At 33.9% G+C, this 16391-nt stretch overlaps 1 protein-coding gene across 9 annotated transcripts in view; it reads left to right on the forward strand.

Moving 5' to 3' along the window:
* EML5 (EMAP like 5) overlaps positions 1–16391 on the forward strand; it is a 212495-nt gene that overhangs the window by 19243 nt on the left and 176861 nt on the right. For all 9 annotated transcript variants that reach the window (XR_012486446.1, XR_012486445.1, XR_012486447.1 and 6 more), the window contains exons 2-3: positions 5504–5663; positions 14569–14667. Coding sequence is in view for 5 of the 9 variants with exons in the window: in XM_074289782.1 (XP_074145883.1) it covers positions 5504–5663; positions 14569–14667 (259 nt within the window). In the remaining 4 variants the exon portion in view is untranslated. The remainder of the gene's footprint in view (positions 1–5503; positions 5664–14568; positions 14668–16391) is intronic.

Raw genomic sequence — 16391 nt, forward strand, 5'->3', positions numbered from 1 at the left:
ACTGAACCCCACCCCCACTTTTATGTCATGAATACTCTTTGAGAAAATATTGTCTGCTTTTTCAAGTAAGAATTTAGTGTACTATAGTTTAGAATGAGTATAATATTGGAAACACCAGATGTGACAAGTAAAAAATATCTCAGAAATGAAAATTATTATATTTTAGCAGGCAATAAATGACTAGTTATTGAGTTAGGAGTTATTTCTGAATCAGCAGTATGTATACCACTGACTTGTTGGAGAAAGAATCTCAATGGCACATCAGAAAAAAGATAAAAATTGGAAGATGTGACCAATTGTGTTGAAACTGGAAAAAATGGGAAATGAATAAAAGAAAAGAAATATACCTAGACTAATGCAATTTTCTAGAGAAATTTAAATGATGCAAATCAGATCAGTTGCCATAATTAGGAGACCAAAAGAGCCTAAAAACCTCCTTAGCATAGAATTATATCTCCTGGCTAGCCAAGGATACCCTAGATTTGCAAATCTGTTTGTACAAAATCTAAAGGAAGAAAGATGATGGAAGATCAAAATGGTATGAACCAATGGAGTGAAAAAAAAAAAAAAAAAACTTCACAGAAAACTTGGGTAAAAACTCAATGAAATAGATTATACCAACACCAAGGATGAAACTGGAAGGACAATGGATGACAAATATAAAAAATCATTGTTTTCTAATAAACTCTTTTCTTCATCAATGAGAGGGAAGCCGACACATATGCCTAGCATATCAGTTCCACATCCCTAAAGAAAGTGGAATTGGCAGCAACAATTGACAAAACCTAGGGTAGAGTGAGAATAATGCATGTTAGAGTTGACAAAATTTTGAGGGCAACGAGAGATGAATTTTCAAAGTGTCTGAAAGAGGGGAGGATACCATAGGCTTAGGAAAAGAATTTGAACTTATTATTACCAAAAAATGTGACTGAGAAAATATCAGTATTTTTAAGCCTATATGTTTATTTTCTTAGCTCTATAAAGCTTTCATGAGCATACCCTTCCTCTTATTTATATATATGTGTGTGTGTGTGTGTGTGTGTGTGTGTATGTGTCTGTATATACACACACAAACATAAACACATACATATATGTTCAGTCAATTGGGGTTTTGTTTTAAGCGCTTACTTTAGGTGTCAAGTACTATGCTAGGAGCTGAGAATACAACAAAAATGAAATTCTCCCTGCCCTCAAAAAGTTTGTATCCTATCAGAGATGACAAAACATACACACACACACACACAAATGTGTCCATATCTTGTGAAGTATGAGAAAGGAACAGGTAGGCTATGTGTAAATAATAAATGTGCATGGGTTTTTATATATGTGCACATACACACATACATGTACACACACAAATACACAAATGCATGTCTATAACACACACATTCACCCCTATACATTTATTTTGAGAACATGATTTATGAAATATGAGAAAGAAACAGCAGGCTCTCAGAAGTGTTATTTTACAGCAGACCTCATTTTTATAGTCATCCAAGTGACTGAATGAAGATTCTTACTGTGCTTAACTGTAAAAACAAAATTTAATTTGATAGAGCAAAATGCCACCTTGAAGCTGAAGTGTCCCATGTCTATTTTAAAGTCATTTAAGATTTCTTGGGGAAAAAAACCAAGGAGCTTTATTCAACTCTCTGACTATCATTATTAAGGTTGGCACAAGACAGGGAGATGTATGTTTTATAGGGATGCCCAGTACATATTCCAAATGTAAGTGGGATTCCCTGAATATGTTAAACTCCCAGAGATGATCCTATCTATAGATGACGTTGTGCTGACAACATTGAACTTTTGGTCTTGCTACCTGACTCATCCACTTTCATACCCTTTCCTGTAGGCATCTTTTATTGCTTCTACATGAAAGAGGATAGTACAGGGAAAAAAGAGCAATGGATCTGGTAACAGAGAATCTGAAGGAATTGTACTAGATGACTTGCGTGGTCTTTTTTTAGCACTAAATCTGTCGTGCACTATTGCTGCTTACTCTTGCCCATTATTTTCTATTGTCCTCTGTGATCCTCACAACTTCAGTTATTTAGAGACTATTTTGTGATTTACATTCATTAAATATCATTGAAATAAGGAAAATCTCACAGTGGGGAGTGGTAGCCAGAGATAGACATGTTAGTCCTAAGTTACCGAGTAAGCTGAGTGAGTCATTGCAGGAGAGTAGAATGATACATGTCATCCACATACAATGTCAGAATTGATTTGCTCATGATGTTTATAGTTCCAGAATTGAGAGGAGAGAACCTGTCGGCCTTTGTGTATGTATATATATATATATATATATATATATAAGCAGCTGTCAAGCAAGAGAAAGCTGGAGAGTAAGGGAGGGAAGGGAAACATGAATTGTGGCTGCCAAAGCTTTGCTGCAAAATTATAGTTTGAGAGAGAGTCAATAGGTGGGACTGCAGTGTCTCAAGGCAGCGATTTTCTTTAAAAGAAGTAAAATGTCTTTCAGGGAGAAGCTTGATACCCATAAAAAGCACTATGCCTTCATCCTTCTGTCTTCCTCCTGTTGAATTCTAAGCCTTGTTCATTTTCCAGTTATAGTAGATACCAAAATATATTTCACTGGACTAGCTCTGTGGATTGTTCATCCACCTGCACATCATAGCTTAAACAATAGGTTTTTCATCATTTTAGGTCTTCCTTTTTTGTAAGTAGTTTAGGCAAGCTTTGAGTGATTGTCTCTTAGTTAGAAGGCTTAGCAGTACTGCAGATAGCATAGTGTCATCCATAGAATTGAATAACTAGAGCCTTCCAGTATCTTCGACTTGGACTCTCCTCTGGACCAAGTATAATCAGAAGAGTTCTGTTCTGGAGTACTCTGAATTGAGGGTATTGGGCTATTAGTTTTTTAAATTGTCTGTATAAGAGGAAGACACTAATGTAGAAATAATTTTGGACTTTGTTACCCTTAAAAGGACACCAAGAAAGCATAAATCTTTATCAACCTACATATATATTTATCCAATTATAGAAAATTTTTGTGAGAACTTGTACATCCTTGATAAAATTAAAGAGAAGAGAGCAGATAAAAACATATCTTTAGAGTCACATAGTTGACTAGCAGATTTGGTGAATATAAATTACCATTCTTCTTACTACTTTAAAAAACATTCCTTTGAGCAAAATATTATCTTAATGGCCTTTTTCAACAATGTGTCACCTATGAATATATCCAAATTATATAAGATTCCTTGAAAAATAGATTGATGGAATTTTGTTCAGTTTTCCAGTCGTTAGATTCAAGTGAGTTATATAACAGAAATGTGTGCTCCTGCAGGGTGTCTGTCATAGCAGAGATCCATCATAAATTCTTATAGAGTATTGTTGTCTGACTCTTAATGATGCTATTTGGAGTTTTTGTGGCAAAGACTGTATAATGACTTGCCTTTTCCTTCTCCAGCTCATTTTACAGATGAAGAAACTGGGATAAATTTACAAGTTCGAGCTAGTGACTGACCCAGAGTCACATAGTTAGTAAGCAACTAAAACTAGATTTGAACTCGGGAAGATTGAGTTTTCTGACTCCATGTCTGGCACTCTGTCTACTATATCACCTAGGTGCTCCTAGCTCTAGATAAAACTTAATTGAATTAAACTTTTTGGTAGGTGATATTTGAGTAAATTGCTTTGTCTCTTGCTTTGTTTCCTTAGCCTCCCAAAATGGGTGTAATAACATCTGGTTTACTTACCTTATGGGATTGTTCTGAAAAAAGGGCTTTATAAACCGTAGTAATCTACATAGGTGAGAGCTTCTCTTGTTATTGAGAACTCTGTTGTGAGCTGCTAGAATTTGATGCTATAAGAGAAAATGGAGAAAGAGAAAATGCTTGTAAATCAGGAAGGAGAGCTGCTTTGGTAATTCCTTCTAGAATTTCTTAGGCCTTCTCCAAAGTTTGTATTTTAAGAGTATTTATAATAACTTCATGGGTTTCTTGCACATTAATATCTTTATATTAACTGAATAGAAAGGAAGGAAACAAGCATTTATTAGGCTGCTGCGTGTCAGCCACTGTTTTAAGCACCTTATAAATATTCTCATTTGATCTTCACAGTAATCTTGAGAGATAGGTGCTATTGTCCCCATTTGACAGTTTAGAGTGCTTAACAGACAGAGGTTAAATGCACACAGTGTTTGAGGCTTTGAACTCAGGTCTTCCTGACTCCTATGGGCAACTAGATATCACAGTGGATAGAGACCTGGAAACAGAAAGATCTGAGTTCAAATCCAGCTTTAAAACTTACTGGCTGGGTGTCCCTGAGTAACTCATTTAACTTCTATTTGTCTTAATCCACTAAAAGAAGGAAATGACAGATCTCTCCATTAGCTTTGCCAAGAAAACCCTAAATGATATCAGAGTCAGATGTCAATGAAATGGCTTTATAACTTCCTGACTCCAGGCCCTGTGCTCTATTTCTCATACCATCTAGCTGCCTCTTAGGAAGGGGAGAATGGTAGTATTGGAAAATAACATAATTCTTTAATGACCACACAATTCCAGGGGTACAAGTGGGTTTCCCCCACTTAAAAAATATAAGTATTCCATTAGTAGTATTCTATGATTGCAAGTTGAGGAACACTGTCATCTATAAACTATTGAAAATAATTATAATTTGCAGGGAAATAGAGAAACACATGGAAGGTGTGAGTAGGTTGCAACAAACAGTGTACAAAGAATTACTGAAGGGGAACTAGAATAAAGGATGTCATGAAAGAAATACATGAACTGAAAAGAAGATGGGCTGGACATTTGAGAATGAAGGATAATTGATGCACAGCCCTTATTTCACACTATTATTGTTAAGAAAAGAAAATGAAGACGACCTTTAGCACATTGGATGCTCTCCTTACAGTGAACTTATTACAGGAAGACATGCATGAAATGGGCAGGAATGAACTATTTTTAATTTGTAGGAGAAAATTTGCACACCAATGATATCAGAATGCCAAATTACATATTTGAGGTTGTCATTTCACTGTATATATTACTAGAAGAATGCTTCATTGCTTTCAAGGATTTATAATTTTGTTGATATGGATACTGCTTCTTTATAGTCCTTTTACAACTTAATAGAATGATTATTTCAAAAATGAATCCTCTTGCAGCCACATCTGGACGAGCCATTTCAAAGTTAGCTAAATAAGTCATCTTATAGCTCATACTTGAAAATTTTCTAGTTTAATGGTACCTGCTTGAGTTTGTGCTCTTGTTGGCTTAACTTATAAGATCATCTACTTTCATCCCACAATTAGGCTTCAGAATAGGATTTTAGTAGACAATTATTATGGTAACCTGATAAAATTATTAATGTCTTATGAGTACCTAAGCAAAAGTGCATAATATATTTTTATCAAAGTTCTTTTAAATAAAATATTTTAAATATTCTATGCAGACTACATACAATAAAATATATTAGGGCAGTTATTTAAAAGTGTTTTGTTTGTTTGTTTGTTTTTTTGGGAGGGCAGCCTTGCATTGCATCCTGAACGAGTGTTGGTGGCAACTGGACAAGTTGGGAAAGAACCGTATATCTGTGTTTGGGACTCATACACGGTGCAAACTGTATCAGTGCTTAAGGATATTCATACACATGGCATAGCTTGCTTATCATTCGACTTGGAAGGGCAAGTATGTGGTCTTTTTTTCTGAATAATGCTTTAAAATATGTATTATAAGGAATAATTAATTAGATGTCGTTAATTATGTTAGAAATACTTAGTTTGGGAAATAATTGAAAAACTTTTGTTTATTAAAATGTAATAGTTGAACATTGCAAGTAATTAGATCTTTTGTTTAGTTGAACAAATCTGATTTATTTTTGCTGACTAAACAATTTACTTTCAAAGTCATACTGATTCAGCACTAGTATAGTACAATATTACTTGATCATTAACAATAAAAATGTGGATGGTTATTGCCAAATAACACATAGAAGATTAGAGTAAATGGGGAAAAAAACCCTTAAAATTAGTTTTCTATAAGTTGAATTATACTGATTATAGTTTTTAGTATTTCAAAAGGCAAATGAGTTTTGTTTTATTTTTTTCCACAAAAAGTATGGGATGGATGCTTTAAGAAGAGATTTTTTTTCTGGTACTTCTATATAATAGAATGGGAAATCTGTTTCAGATTGGGCAATCTCAGAATGGGAAAGCTGTTTGATTTAATATGCAAACTTAATAAAATAAGAGTAAAATCATCATTGATTAAATGTCTGTCCCTAAAATGTTAGTTATGTTTCATAAACAAGGAATTGAGGAAGAACAGAAATGTTTTGGCACAGTTTTGCACACTGCCTGGCTCATTGTAGGTACTAACTAAATATTTATTTAAATGAATTGTTTTAGTTTGTCAAATTTTAAAAGGATAATTGATTGCTGATAAATATTGATTTTCTTGTTCTGGCTATGCTGCAAATATTATTTTAAAAGTATAAGAAAATAATAAACCCTACTCTTAAAAATCATCTCAAGCTTCTTAATTTGCTTTTAAAATTAGCTACATATTATTAAATATTCCAAAAATAAATTTCCATACATGCCAATTCTTCAAAAATAACAAACTAACAGAAATTGAGGATGTTGTTTTTTATGGAAAATATTGAATCAGATCCTCTTTGTATAGCTGATTGTAGATCATAATAATTTATTATAAGGAGTCTTTCTTTTTTTTCTTTTTAGAATCCAATATAACTTTACAATATTTTTCTTGGAAATTTTTTTTAAAATTTGTTATTTTGATGAATGGTGTGCTAAGTTCAATTCCCAGTAAGTCAGAAGTGGTAAATAACTCTTTCCTTATTTCTTAAAAAGCTTTCTTGGCTTCCATTGTAAAGTAAGATGCATTATAGTATAGTAACCTAATGAATTATCCCTGCAAACATTTTAAAAAAATAAGTTTTATTGATGCATTTCATTTTATGGCAACATCACTTTTAGATATATCACCTTACTCCAATTTAATATTTATTTGCAACAAAGAAAAATAATTAAGCAAAAATGGCAAATCGTGTGTCCTATCTAATAATAGGTGTAGCAGTCTTTTCTTGTAGTCCCTTGACTCCTGCTGAGAGAATATATGTATTCCAGTTTTGTTAGTACTTTTATTGGTTTCAAGTACTGAAGTTTGGCTTTCTTTTAGTAATCTTTTCATTTACAATACTATAATCATCTGTTGTTGTTAATGTTCTTGAGTTATTCAGCTGTATTCTACTCTTCATGATCTAGTGGACCATAACATGCTTTATGGTCCATTATCTCAAAATCTTCTCAGGTTTATGTTCATTGTTTGTATTATACTATATCTATCTTATCCTCTGCTATCCCTTTCCTTTTTCTTGTTTTGTCTTAACAAACATCATGGTCTTTTACAGTGAGTCCTAGCTTCTCATTATTACTCTGACTTAATTTTCTATTTAGCTTTTGAATTCATACAAATATTGTAAGGGTCCAAGAAAGGTCAGGCCAGTGCAATTAAGATGTAAGTGGACCGACCAATGGTCTTTATCCCCGGATGTGCTTGAGTTGAGTACTTAGGGACTTCCTCCATGGTTGGGACCTTCACCCATAGTGGGAACCTAGATCTCGCTCTGAAATCTCGGTCAAGTTCGGGATGTAGACTTCATTGTTGATTGGCTTGTGTCTGTGACCTCATTGACTCTAAGCTTGAGACAAGGAGCACCCTCTCTTTTTCTCTGTCTTCTACCTCAGTTCTCTGCCTGAGTGCTTGCTTTTCCTGGTCTAATTGCTGTAACTCGGCCTTTACTTTAACTCCTGCTTGAAGGCCTAATTCCTTCAGTTTTTATTCTATTTGCTTAATCCCTTCACCGTTCTCTCAGTTTTAGCTGTACTTAAAGGGTGTGGGAGGTAGTTTTCTTTATTACATTGATCACCTGGAGGCACATATCTTGATAAACTTTCTAATGAAGGATAAATACTTTCTGGCACTGGGGAGCACTGCTGCTTTTCTTGGAGTGTGTTTTCTGTTAAAGAATTACCCATTCTGTACATCTATAGCAATCTAATCTTTGACAAACCCAAAGATACCAACATTAGGGATAAAAATTCATTATTTGGAAAAAACTGTTGGGAAAACTGGAAATTAGTATGGCAGAAATTAGATATGGATCCACACTTAACACCATATACCAAGATAAGATCAAAATGGGTCCATGATTTAGGCATAAAGAATGAGATAATAAATAGATTAGAGGAACAGGGGATAGTCTACCTCTCAGACTTGTGGAGGAGGAAGGAATTTATGACCAGAGGAGAACTAGAGATCACAAAATAGAAAATTTTGATTACATCAAACTAAAAAGTTTCTGTACAAACAATACTAATGCAAACAAGATTAGAAGGGAAGTAACAAATTGGGAAAATATTTTTAAAGTTAAAGGTTCTGACAAAGGTCTCATTTCCAAAATATATAGAGAACTGACCCTAATTTATAAGAAACCGAACCATTCTCCAATTGATAAATGGTCAAAGGATATGAACAGACAATTCTCAGATGATGAAATTGAAACTATATCCACTCATATGAAAGAGTGTTCCAAATCACTACTGATTAGAGAAATGCAAATTAAGACAACTCTGAGATACCACTACACACCTGTCAGATTGGCTAAGATGACAGGAACAAATAATGATGAATGTTGGAGGGGATGTGGGAAAACTGGGACACTGATACATTGTTGGTGGAGTTGTGAAAGAATCCAGCCATTCTGGAGAGCAATTTGGAACTATGCCCAAAAAGTTATCAAACTGTGCATACCCTTTGACCCAGCCGTACTACTACTAGGCTTATATCCCAAAGAAATACTAAAGAAGGGAAAGAGACATATATGTGCCAAAATGTTTGTGGCAGCTCTTTTTGCTGTAGCTAGAAACTGGAAAATGAATGGATGCCCATCAATTGGAGAATGGTTGGGTAAATTATGGTAAGGTTATGGAATATTACTGCTCTGTAAGAAATGACCAGCAGGAGGAATACAGAGAGGCTTGGAGAGACTTACATCAACTGATTCTGAGTGAAATGAATAGAACCAGAAGATTGCTGTACACTTCAATGTTGTATGAAGATCTATTCTGATGGAAGTGGATATCTTTAACATAAAGAAGATATAACTCACTTCCAGTTGATCAATGATGGACAGAAATAGCTACACCTAGAGAAGGAACATGGGAAGTGAATGTAAATTGTTAGCACTACTGTCTATCTACCCAGGTTACTTATACCTTCAGAATCTAATACTTAATGTGCAACAAGAAAATGGTATTTACACACATATATTGTATCTAGGTTTTATTGTAACACATGTAAAATGTATGGGATTGCCTGTCATTGGGGGGAGGGAATGGAGGGAGGGGGAGATAATTTGGAAAAATGAATACAAGGGATAATATTATTAAAAAAATTACTCATGCATATAATTCTAAATTAAAAAAAAAAAAAAAGAATCACCCATTCTGGTGTGTAATTCATAAGCTTGCTCTTCTTTCACAACTCTACTCTCGGGTCTGGTCACAGATTGACCCATAGTGTATCTCTACCTTCTCTTCTGGACGAGGAACTGTTATGCCTTCCTGGATATTAATTTTAATACTTAATAATTAATATCTCAAGGCTTAGCATTCTAAATATTATGCTCCACGTTGGGTGCCATATTGTTAGGGTTTTATTTTCCTCTCTCTAACTAATGCTAATCTGTCCTTATTCCTAGGTCTATCAGAGAAAATCTGGTAAATATAATATCAATAATAATATCAATCTCACCTCTATTTTGAGGTCTTCAGAATCCTCTGGCTACTATCTCATAGAAAGTAGTTGAAGCATAACAGAGCACCCGAGAGTTTAAATGAGCAGCAATCTTAAACTTTATTCCCATAAATCATATCTACCCTATGACCTCCTGCATATACCTTAGTATCGACTTCCCAGTCCAGGCTCCAGGTGGAAAGAGGAAGGAGAAAAGGGAAAAGAGAGGAGAAAAGGGGAGGGTGCTCCTTGTCTCGAGCTTAAATAGAGTCAATGAGGTCACAGACACAAGCCAATCAACGATGAAGTTCCGAACTTGACAGAGACTTTAGAGCGAGATCTAGGTTCCCTCCATGGTTGGAGGTCCCAACCACGGAGGAAGTCCCTAAGTACTCAAATCTTAAGCACATCCGGGGATAAAGACCATTGGCCCACTTACATCTTAATTGCACTGGCCTGACCTTTCTTGGACCCTTACAAAATATTTCCATGCTTCTTCAAATTCTTTTTATTCATTATCTTTTATCTGTTATTCCATGACATTTCCTACTAGATGGCCACCAATTTAGTTTCTAGTTTTTGCAGTCTTGAAAATCTTATATGGAGGGACCTAGAAAGACTTGTTAAATTATCTTTGAGATGGTTGGACTAGGCTATCTCTAGTCCTTTGAACCTAAACTGGGTATAGAGCCAGTGTAGAGGCCTAAGTTCACACACACCCTTGCTACTCTTAACCTGCAAAGATTATCTGAGTGCTTTCCTTAGCTCTGCCTTGACTTTAAATGGACTTAGATAAATCTTTTTCTCCTCTGTGAGTCTCATTTTCTTCTTTCTTCATAGGAAAATAATAATTTCTGTCTTGTATGTTTTGGAAATTTCTGAAAGCATTATGAAAATATGAAGTGCAAAATGGAATATACCAGTACTAATGCCAGTGTGAGCCAAGTGTTCTCTTTTAAGTGCCATGAATGCTATAATTACATGGGCTTCTCTTGGAATTTGTTTTTAGCTTGTCCTTTATCTGAATTTGACCATGTAATATCCTTTCTACTCTAGGATATGTTGGAATGATGTTTATACAAAGTTCATCCTCAAAATGAGGGTCAAAATGTATATTCTGTGAAAGTTGTGTTTCTACTTTTTCCAACAAAGTTCTCTCATAAGCTAAGACTGAAATTTAGTTATTTTAGTACATCTAAAGAAGCTGTTGGTGGTAAGAAGAGACCTAGCTGCTGAAAGAACAGTGATTTTGGGGTGAGAAGACTTGCATTCAGGTCTTATTTCTACTTTTAGTATTTGTGTAACTCTAAGCAAGTAACTACCCTTCTCTGGACTTCAGTTTCCTCCTCTGTAATTTGAGGAGGTTAGTCAAGGTCAGATCTTAATTTGAGGTATATGAAATAATTTTTTCACGTTTAGATAATTGTATTTCAATATAATTGATATTCTTTCTAATTCCATGGTCCAGGCTTTATCAAAATCACAAAAGGGTTGAAGACACAAAAAATTTGCAGGAGCTTTGGACTACTTAATTACTAAAATCCCTTGCAGTTAGTAATTCTGTAATCTTATGGAGGTCAAGTTTCCCTAAACCTTTACTAGGCATGAGGTAGCTTGCTGTACCCAAAGGCGAACAGTGAGTCCCTGTACTCTATCTGCTAATAATTTGGAAAACAAATTGAAATAAAGACTGCATCTTACTAGGTATATGAATTTTGTTTAACACATGTATAAACACATTTTTTCAGTTAGCAAAAATCTTTTAACTATATACTGCATCCCCTTCTACCTTGAAACATAAAGAAAAACACATTAGAAAGAAGTATAATCTATGTAAAAAAAATTTCCTCATTGGCCATGACCCCAAAATATATTTGTTTCATTTTGAGGCTGCTCTATTGGAGGTGGGTACCATATTTTATCATTAGTCCTCTGGAATTGTGGTTAGTCATTATACTAACCAGACCTTTTGTATGCCTCTACCATATTGTTGTTAATGATTAAAATTGTTCTCTTCACTGGGCATGAGGTCTTTGGAGCTATCCCCTTTGCAATTTTTTTTTTTTACAAAACAGTAATATTCTATTACATTTTATACTGTAGCTTGTTTGTCTATGCTCCAAATTATGGGCATTCCTTAGATGTACATTTTTGGCCACCTCAAAAGAGCCCTGGAATTTCTTCTAGCCCTGGACCCAGCTTCTCTCTGGTCATTGGAATGGTGGGCTCCTGTTTGGGCTCATGCCTCCATATCCACAGACAAAAGTCTGTCAGTTTCCTTCTGCCAATCTGGATTTGAATAAAGGAGTCACTGTGATGTGTTCTGTATGTCCCCATCAGGATTTGGACTGGTATGTTTTCTAGATCCCTTTGGATGAGAACTTATCCATATTCCCAGTGTCCATCCATTCCATTTAGAAATGTTTTGGCAAAACACTTCATGTCTCTATACCTTAATTTCCTTATCAGTAAAATGAGAGGATCAAACTATATGATCTCTTTAGGGTTCTTTTCATTTTAATTTATGGTTTTAAATTGTAAGGGCCTATATTTACTGGGAGAAGATAATTTCTATGTAAGATGAGGATAGCAATGAAAGTGAAGCCTGGAGAAGTTTACTTTTTGACTTCTGCAAGACCAGTAAGTCAGAGTTAGAATTCACATATAATTCACATAACTTGACATCATTTAGCCTAAACTTTATTTAAATTCAGAATTTGCTGTTGGTCCATAGTGTGAAGCTGAAAAATTAATCGTTTGTGTATTTTTTAAAAGCTTGTTTTCAATGTGATTGAAAGACTGGAAAGATAATGGCATGTTAGGACCCAGTGGAGCCTGGTTTCCACATTAATTCCCCAATGAAACACTAGAAATGCAACAGAAGAAACAATGAAAAAACCCACGGAGAATCACCTGAAATTTCTATTTACTCTGGGTGTACAAAAAACCCCCCATCAACTAGCATCTGCAAAACAGAGTAAGGAGAAGCTAAGGTACATAGCCAATCTGAAAGCAGGAGAGAAGACCATAATGGAGTTAATTGTGCAGGGTAACCCATAATTCACTTTTAACACAGGAGGTAAGTATTCAACTGCAGTGAAAACCAGCCTAATGGTTTCTTCCCCATCTGTAGCAGCAGGTAGGGTCAGTATTTAGAAGTCTGTGCCCAACCTAGCATTCAGGCCATCTGGCTCTGACGTAGACAAGGATATATGATTCTAGCAGAACATGTGTTAGACAACAATAGATCAGGCAGAATTTACCTATTATCAATGAAAGGTCAGTTTTTCATTTGAGACAGTGAAAAGTTTATGTTTTTTAAATTTATGTATAAACACATAAGCTGAATATTTTGGGCAGAGAAATCTCTTTTGAGTTATGATTTTATATCTACATATTTTATTTTTTTATTTTTTTGCAGAGAAAAAAAAAAAAAAGTGATTTGCCCAGGGGTTACACAGCTAGGAAGTGTAAGTGTCTGAGGCCATATTTGACTTCAGGGCTGGTGCTCTTTCTACTGCGCCACCTAGCTGCCCCTATTGATAAATGGTTAATGAATGAGTAAAATCCTATCAGCTTTTTATTATAAGGATTATTTAGGAAATCATCGTTACAATCATTCTAATTTACAAACTTTAAAGGTGATATTTTAAAAATGTGACTTGTATGAAATACAACAAAAAATTAAGTTAAACTTTAGATTTATTTTGTTATAATAGACTTGGGGGGGTTGAATTAGTTTGCTGTTATTTCTTCTGTAGAATATGAATTAAAAAGATTATTATATGAGGGGTGCTGGACAGAAAAGAGTCATTTCCTTCATGAACTCATTCTAATGGGGACAACAGCATATTTTGGGGAAGATAGGGAGCATCTGAACAGGGAATTCACAGGAATTATAAGTGAGAAAGAAGCAAAAATTTTTCTATTTTACTCTTCATTGTGACATTATTTGTTAGCATCTTTCTCTTTGCTTTAGTAGGAAAGAAAATTGAAACAAGTGGTTAAAAGGAAATCTTAAAATCCATTTGGGGGGGTAGCTAGCAATTGGCCCTGGGGTCAGAAAAATCTGAGTTTAAATTCGTCCTTAGACACTCACTTAACTTCTGTTACCTCTCAAAAAAACTCTTCCATTTGGGATTTTTTTTTTGTTTGTTTTATGAATATATAGATGATTAAAAGTTGACAATATTTCTCAAATGTTATGTATATTTTCATTATTGTGTAAATGTTACTATTATTAGTAATTTTAAAACTACTGTGTGCTAATTCATTTTTCTCAAATGATATCATTTAACAATCTAAAAGACTTTTCTAAAATATCTGCAAACTTTTTTTTTTTTTTTTTTTTTTTTACAGTTTCTTTGAAAAATGTATTTAAAGAAGGTAGGTGGTGTAGTAGATAGTGCACATAGAGGTCTAAAGAAGGAAGACCTTTAAATGTGGCCTCTGACACTTTATAAGTGTATGACCTTAGGCAAATCACTTAACCTCTTTTTGCTTTACTTTCCTTATCTGAAAAATGGGGATAATAATAATAATATCTACCTTCAAGGGTTGTTCTAAGGATCAGATAAGATCATTGCTAAGCACAGTGCCTGGCACATAATAAGTATCATATAAATATTAGTATTTATTATGATAATATCAATTCAATTCATTCAGGTCCAAAGTTGATTTCTTTGGAACAAAAAAGTCATATGTAAAATGTTTGTCATATACATATTTCTATCACTTTATTCATTTTTCTCTTTAACTCACTGAAAATGGTCAGCGCTTAGTATCTGTTGGACTGGATTCAAAAAATGCAATATGTGTTTGGGATTGGAGAAAAGGAAAAATGTTATCTATGGCTCCTGGACATACAGACAGAGTAAGTATTCTCCAATGTAATTCTTGATTTGGGGAGCATTGAGTTTTATTCTTTGTTGCATTATTGTAATGAATAAAAACTCTTTAATTAGAAATCTTATTTTAGAACAAATGGGAAAAAAGAGTGTACAGAAGTGTATTTTTCACATTGGGGCTAGATAAGTGTAAGATCTTTTGGAGAAAAACCTATATAGATAAATTTCAGGAGACTAAGAATGTGTCTGTGGTCATTGATGCCAGATTGAGTAATGAAATTAATTTAATGCAACTCAAAATAGATATATTTAATGAAATTTTAGGTGAAAAGCATATTGCTCATGAAAATTTTAAACATGTATTAGACACTGTGATCCTGGGCAAACCATTTACATCTAAGTGCTTCTAGGCTAGGCTACAAAAAAGTTATTGTTGGAGAAAAGATAGAGAAGTTCCTCACCTAGAGCTCCCTATACAGTAAAATCATAGGTCCAGAGTAAAAAAAAAAATTTTTAAATCATGATTACATATTTTATTAAATACTTAGTCTGATCTTATTGGAAGGCTTTGAGGCTCTAGGCCAGTGGTCCTCAAACTTTTAAAATAGGGGGCCAGTTCACTGTCCCTCAGACTATTGGAGGGCTGGACTATAGTAAAAACAAAAACTCACACTGTCTCCTCCCCTCAGCCCATTTGCCATAACCCATAGGCCGCATAAACGTCCTCAGCAGCGGCATCTGGACGTAGTTTGAGAACCCCTGCTCTAGGCCTTTGAATTAAACACTTGCCACAGAATTTATATACTTCACTTACTTAAAATAATAAATTTTATTGGTATTTTGAGTTTTTTAAATATTACAATAACTTCTGAAAACATTCCTCTTTCTCTTAATCCTTCCTTATAGCAATGAAAAACAAAAAACACCTGATGTAACCTTCAATAATGTTTTACAATGATCATATTAAACTTTTATTTCTCAGTTGATAGTTTAGATACTTTTGATTTTTGATTTTTATAATATAGACTATGATTTGTAAATTGTTTTTAAAATGAGTTTTTAGTTCCCTGTTATTTAAGAATATAGTATTTTGGGCTTTTTAGTATTGGTTAGTAACATTTTTAGATTATGTATAAAGATGTATGCCAGATAAACAGATAAAATAGTTAAGAGCAGAAAAAAGGAAATATTTATAAAATTTATTTTCTAAGAAACCCTATGTATTTTCTATATGGTATTTGTTTTATTTAAAATAATTCTCATTAATGGATAAATCATTTAGAGATTCATCGATTTTTTTTTTTATTTTTTTAGGAAGAGATGAGATATATACTTTGTAAAAAAGTTTATTTTCTTTTATATTTTCATAAAATTTTTATGGATAATATGCAGTGTGGAAAGGTAGAGTAATGTGGATAAAGAGCTGAGCTCAAAATCAAGAAGACATAGGTTTATTAAATCAATCTGACGCATATTGACTGTGGGACCCTGACTAAAACAGTTGACCTCTCTAAGACTATAAGATACAGATAAGATGCCACCTTCCTTTAGTAGAGATAAGTTTACTGTTCTGTGCCAATAGAATCACAGGTCTAGTGTAGTAATAAGTCATTTGTACCGATCATAGTAACTCCAAATTTTGAAGATAGAATAGGTGTTTTTAATGGATAGCATAATATTAAGGTAGATGGGGTTTTAGCTTTTGATCATATTTAATATGAGGCTGAAAATGTTATTAAAGGATGAGTTT

The sequence above is a fragment of the Sminthopsis crassicaudata genome, chromosome 2 (assembly GCF_048593235.1).
Source record: "Sminthopsis crassicaudata isolate SCR6 chromosome 2, ASM4859323v1, whole genome shotgun sequence".
In the NCBI taxonomy this organism is placed as follows: Eukaryota; Metazoa; Chordata; class Mammalia; order Dasyuromorphia; family Dasyuridae; genus Sminthopsis; species Sminthopsis crassicaudata.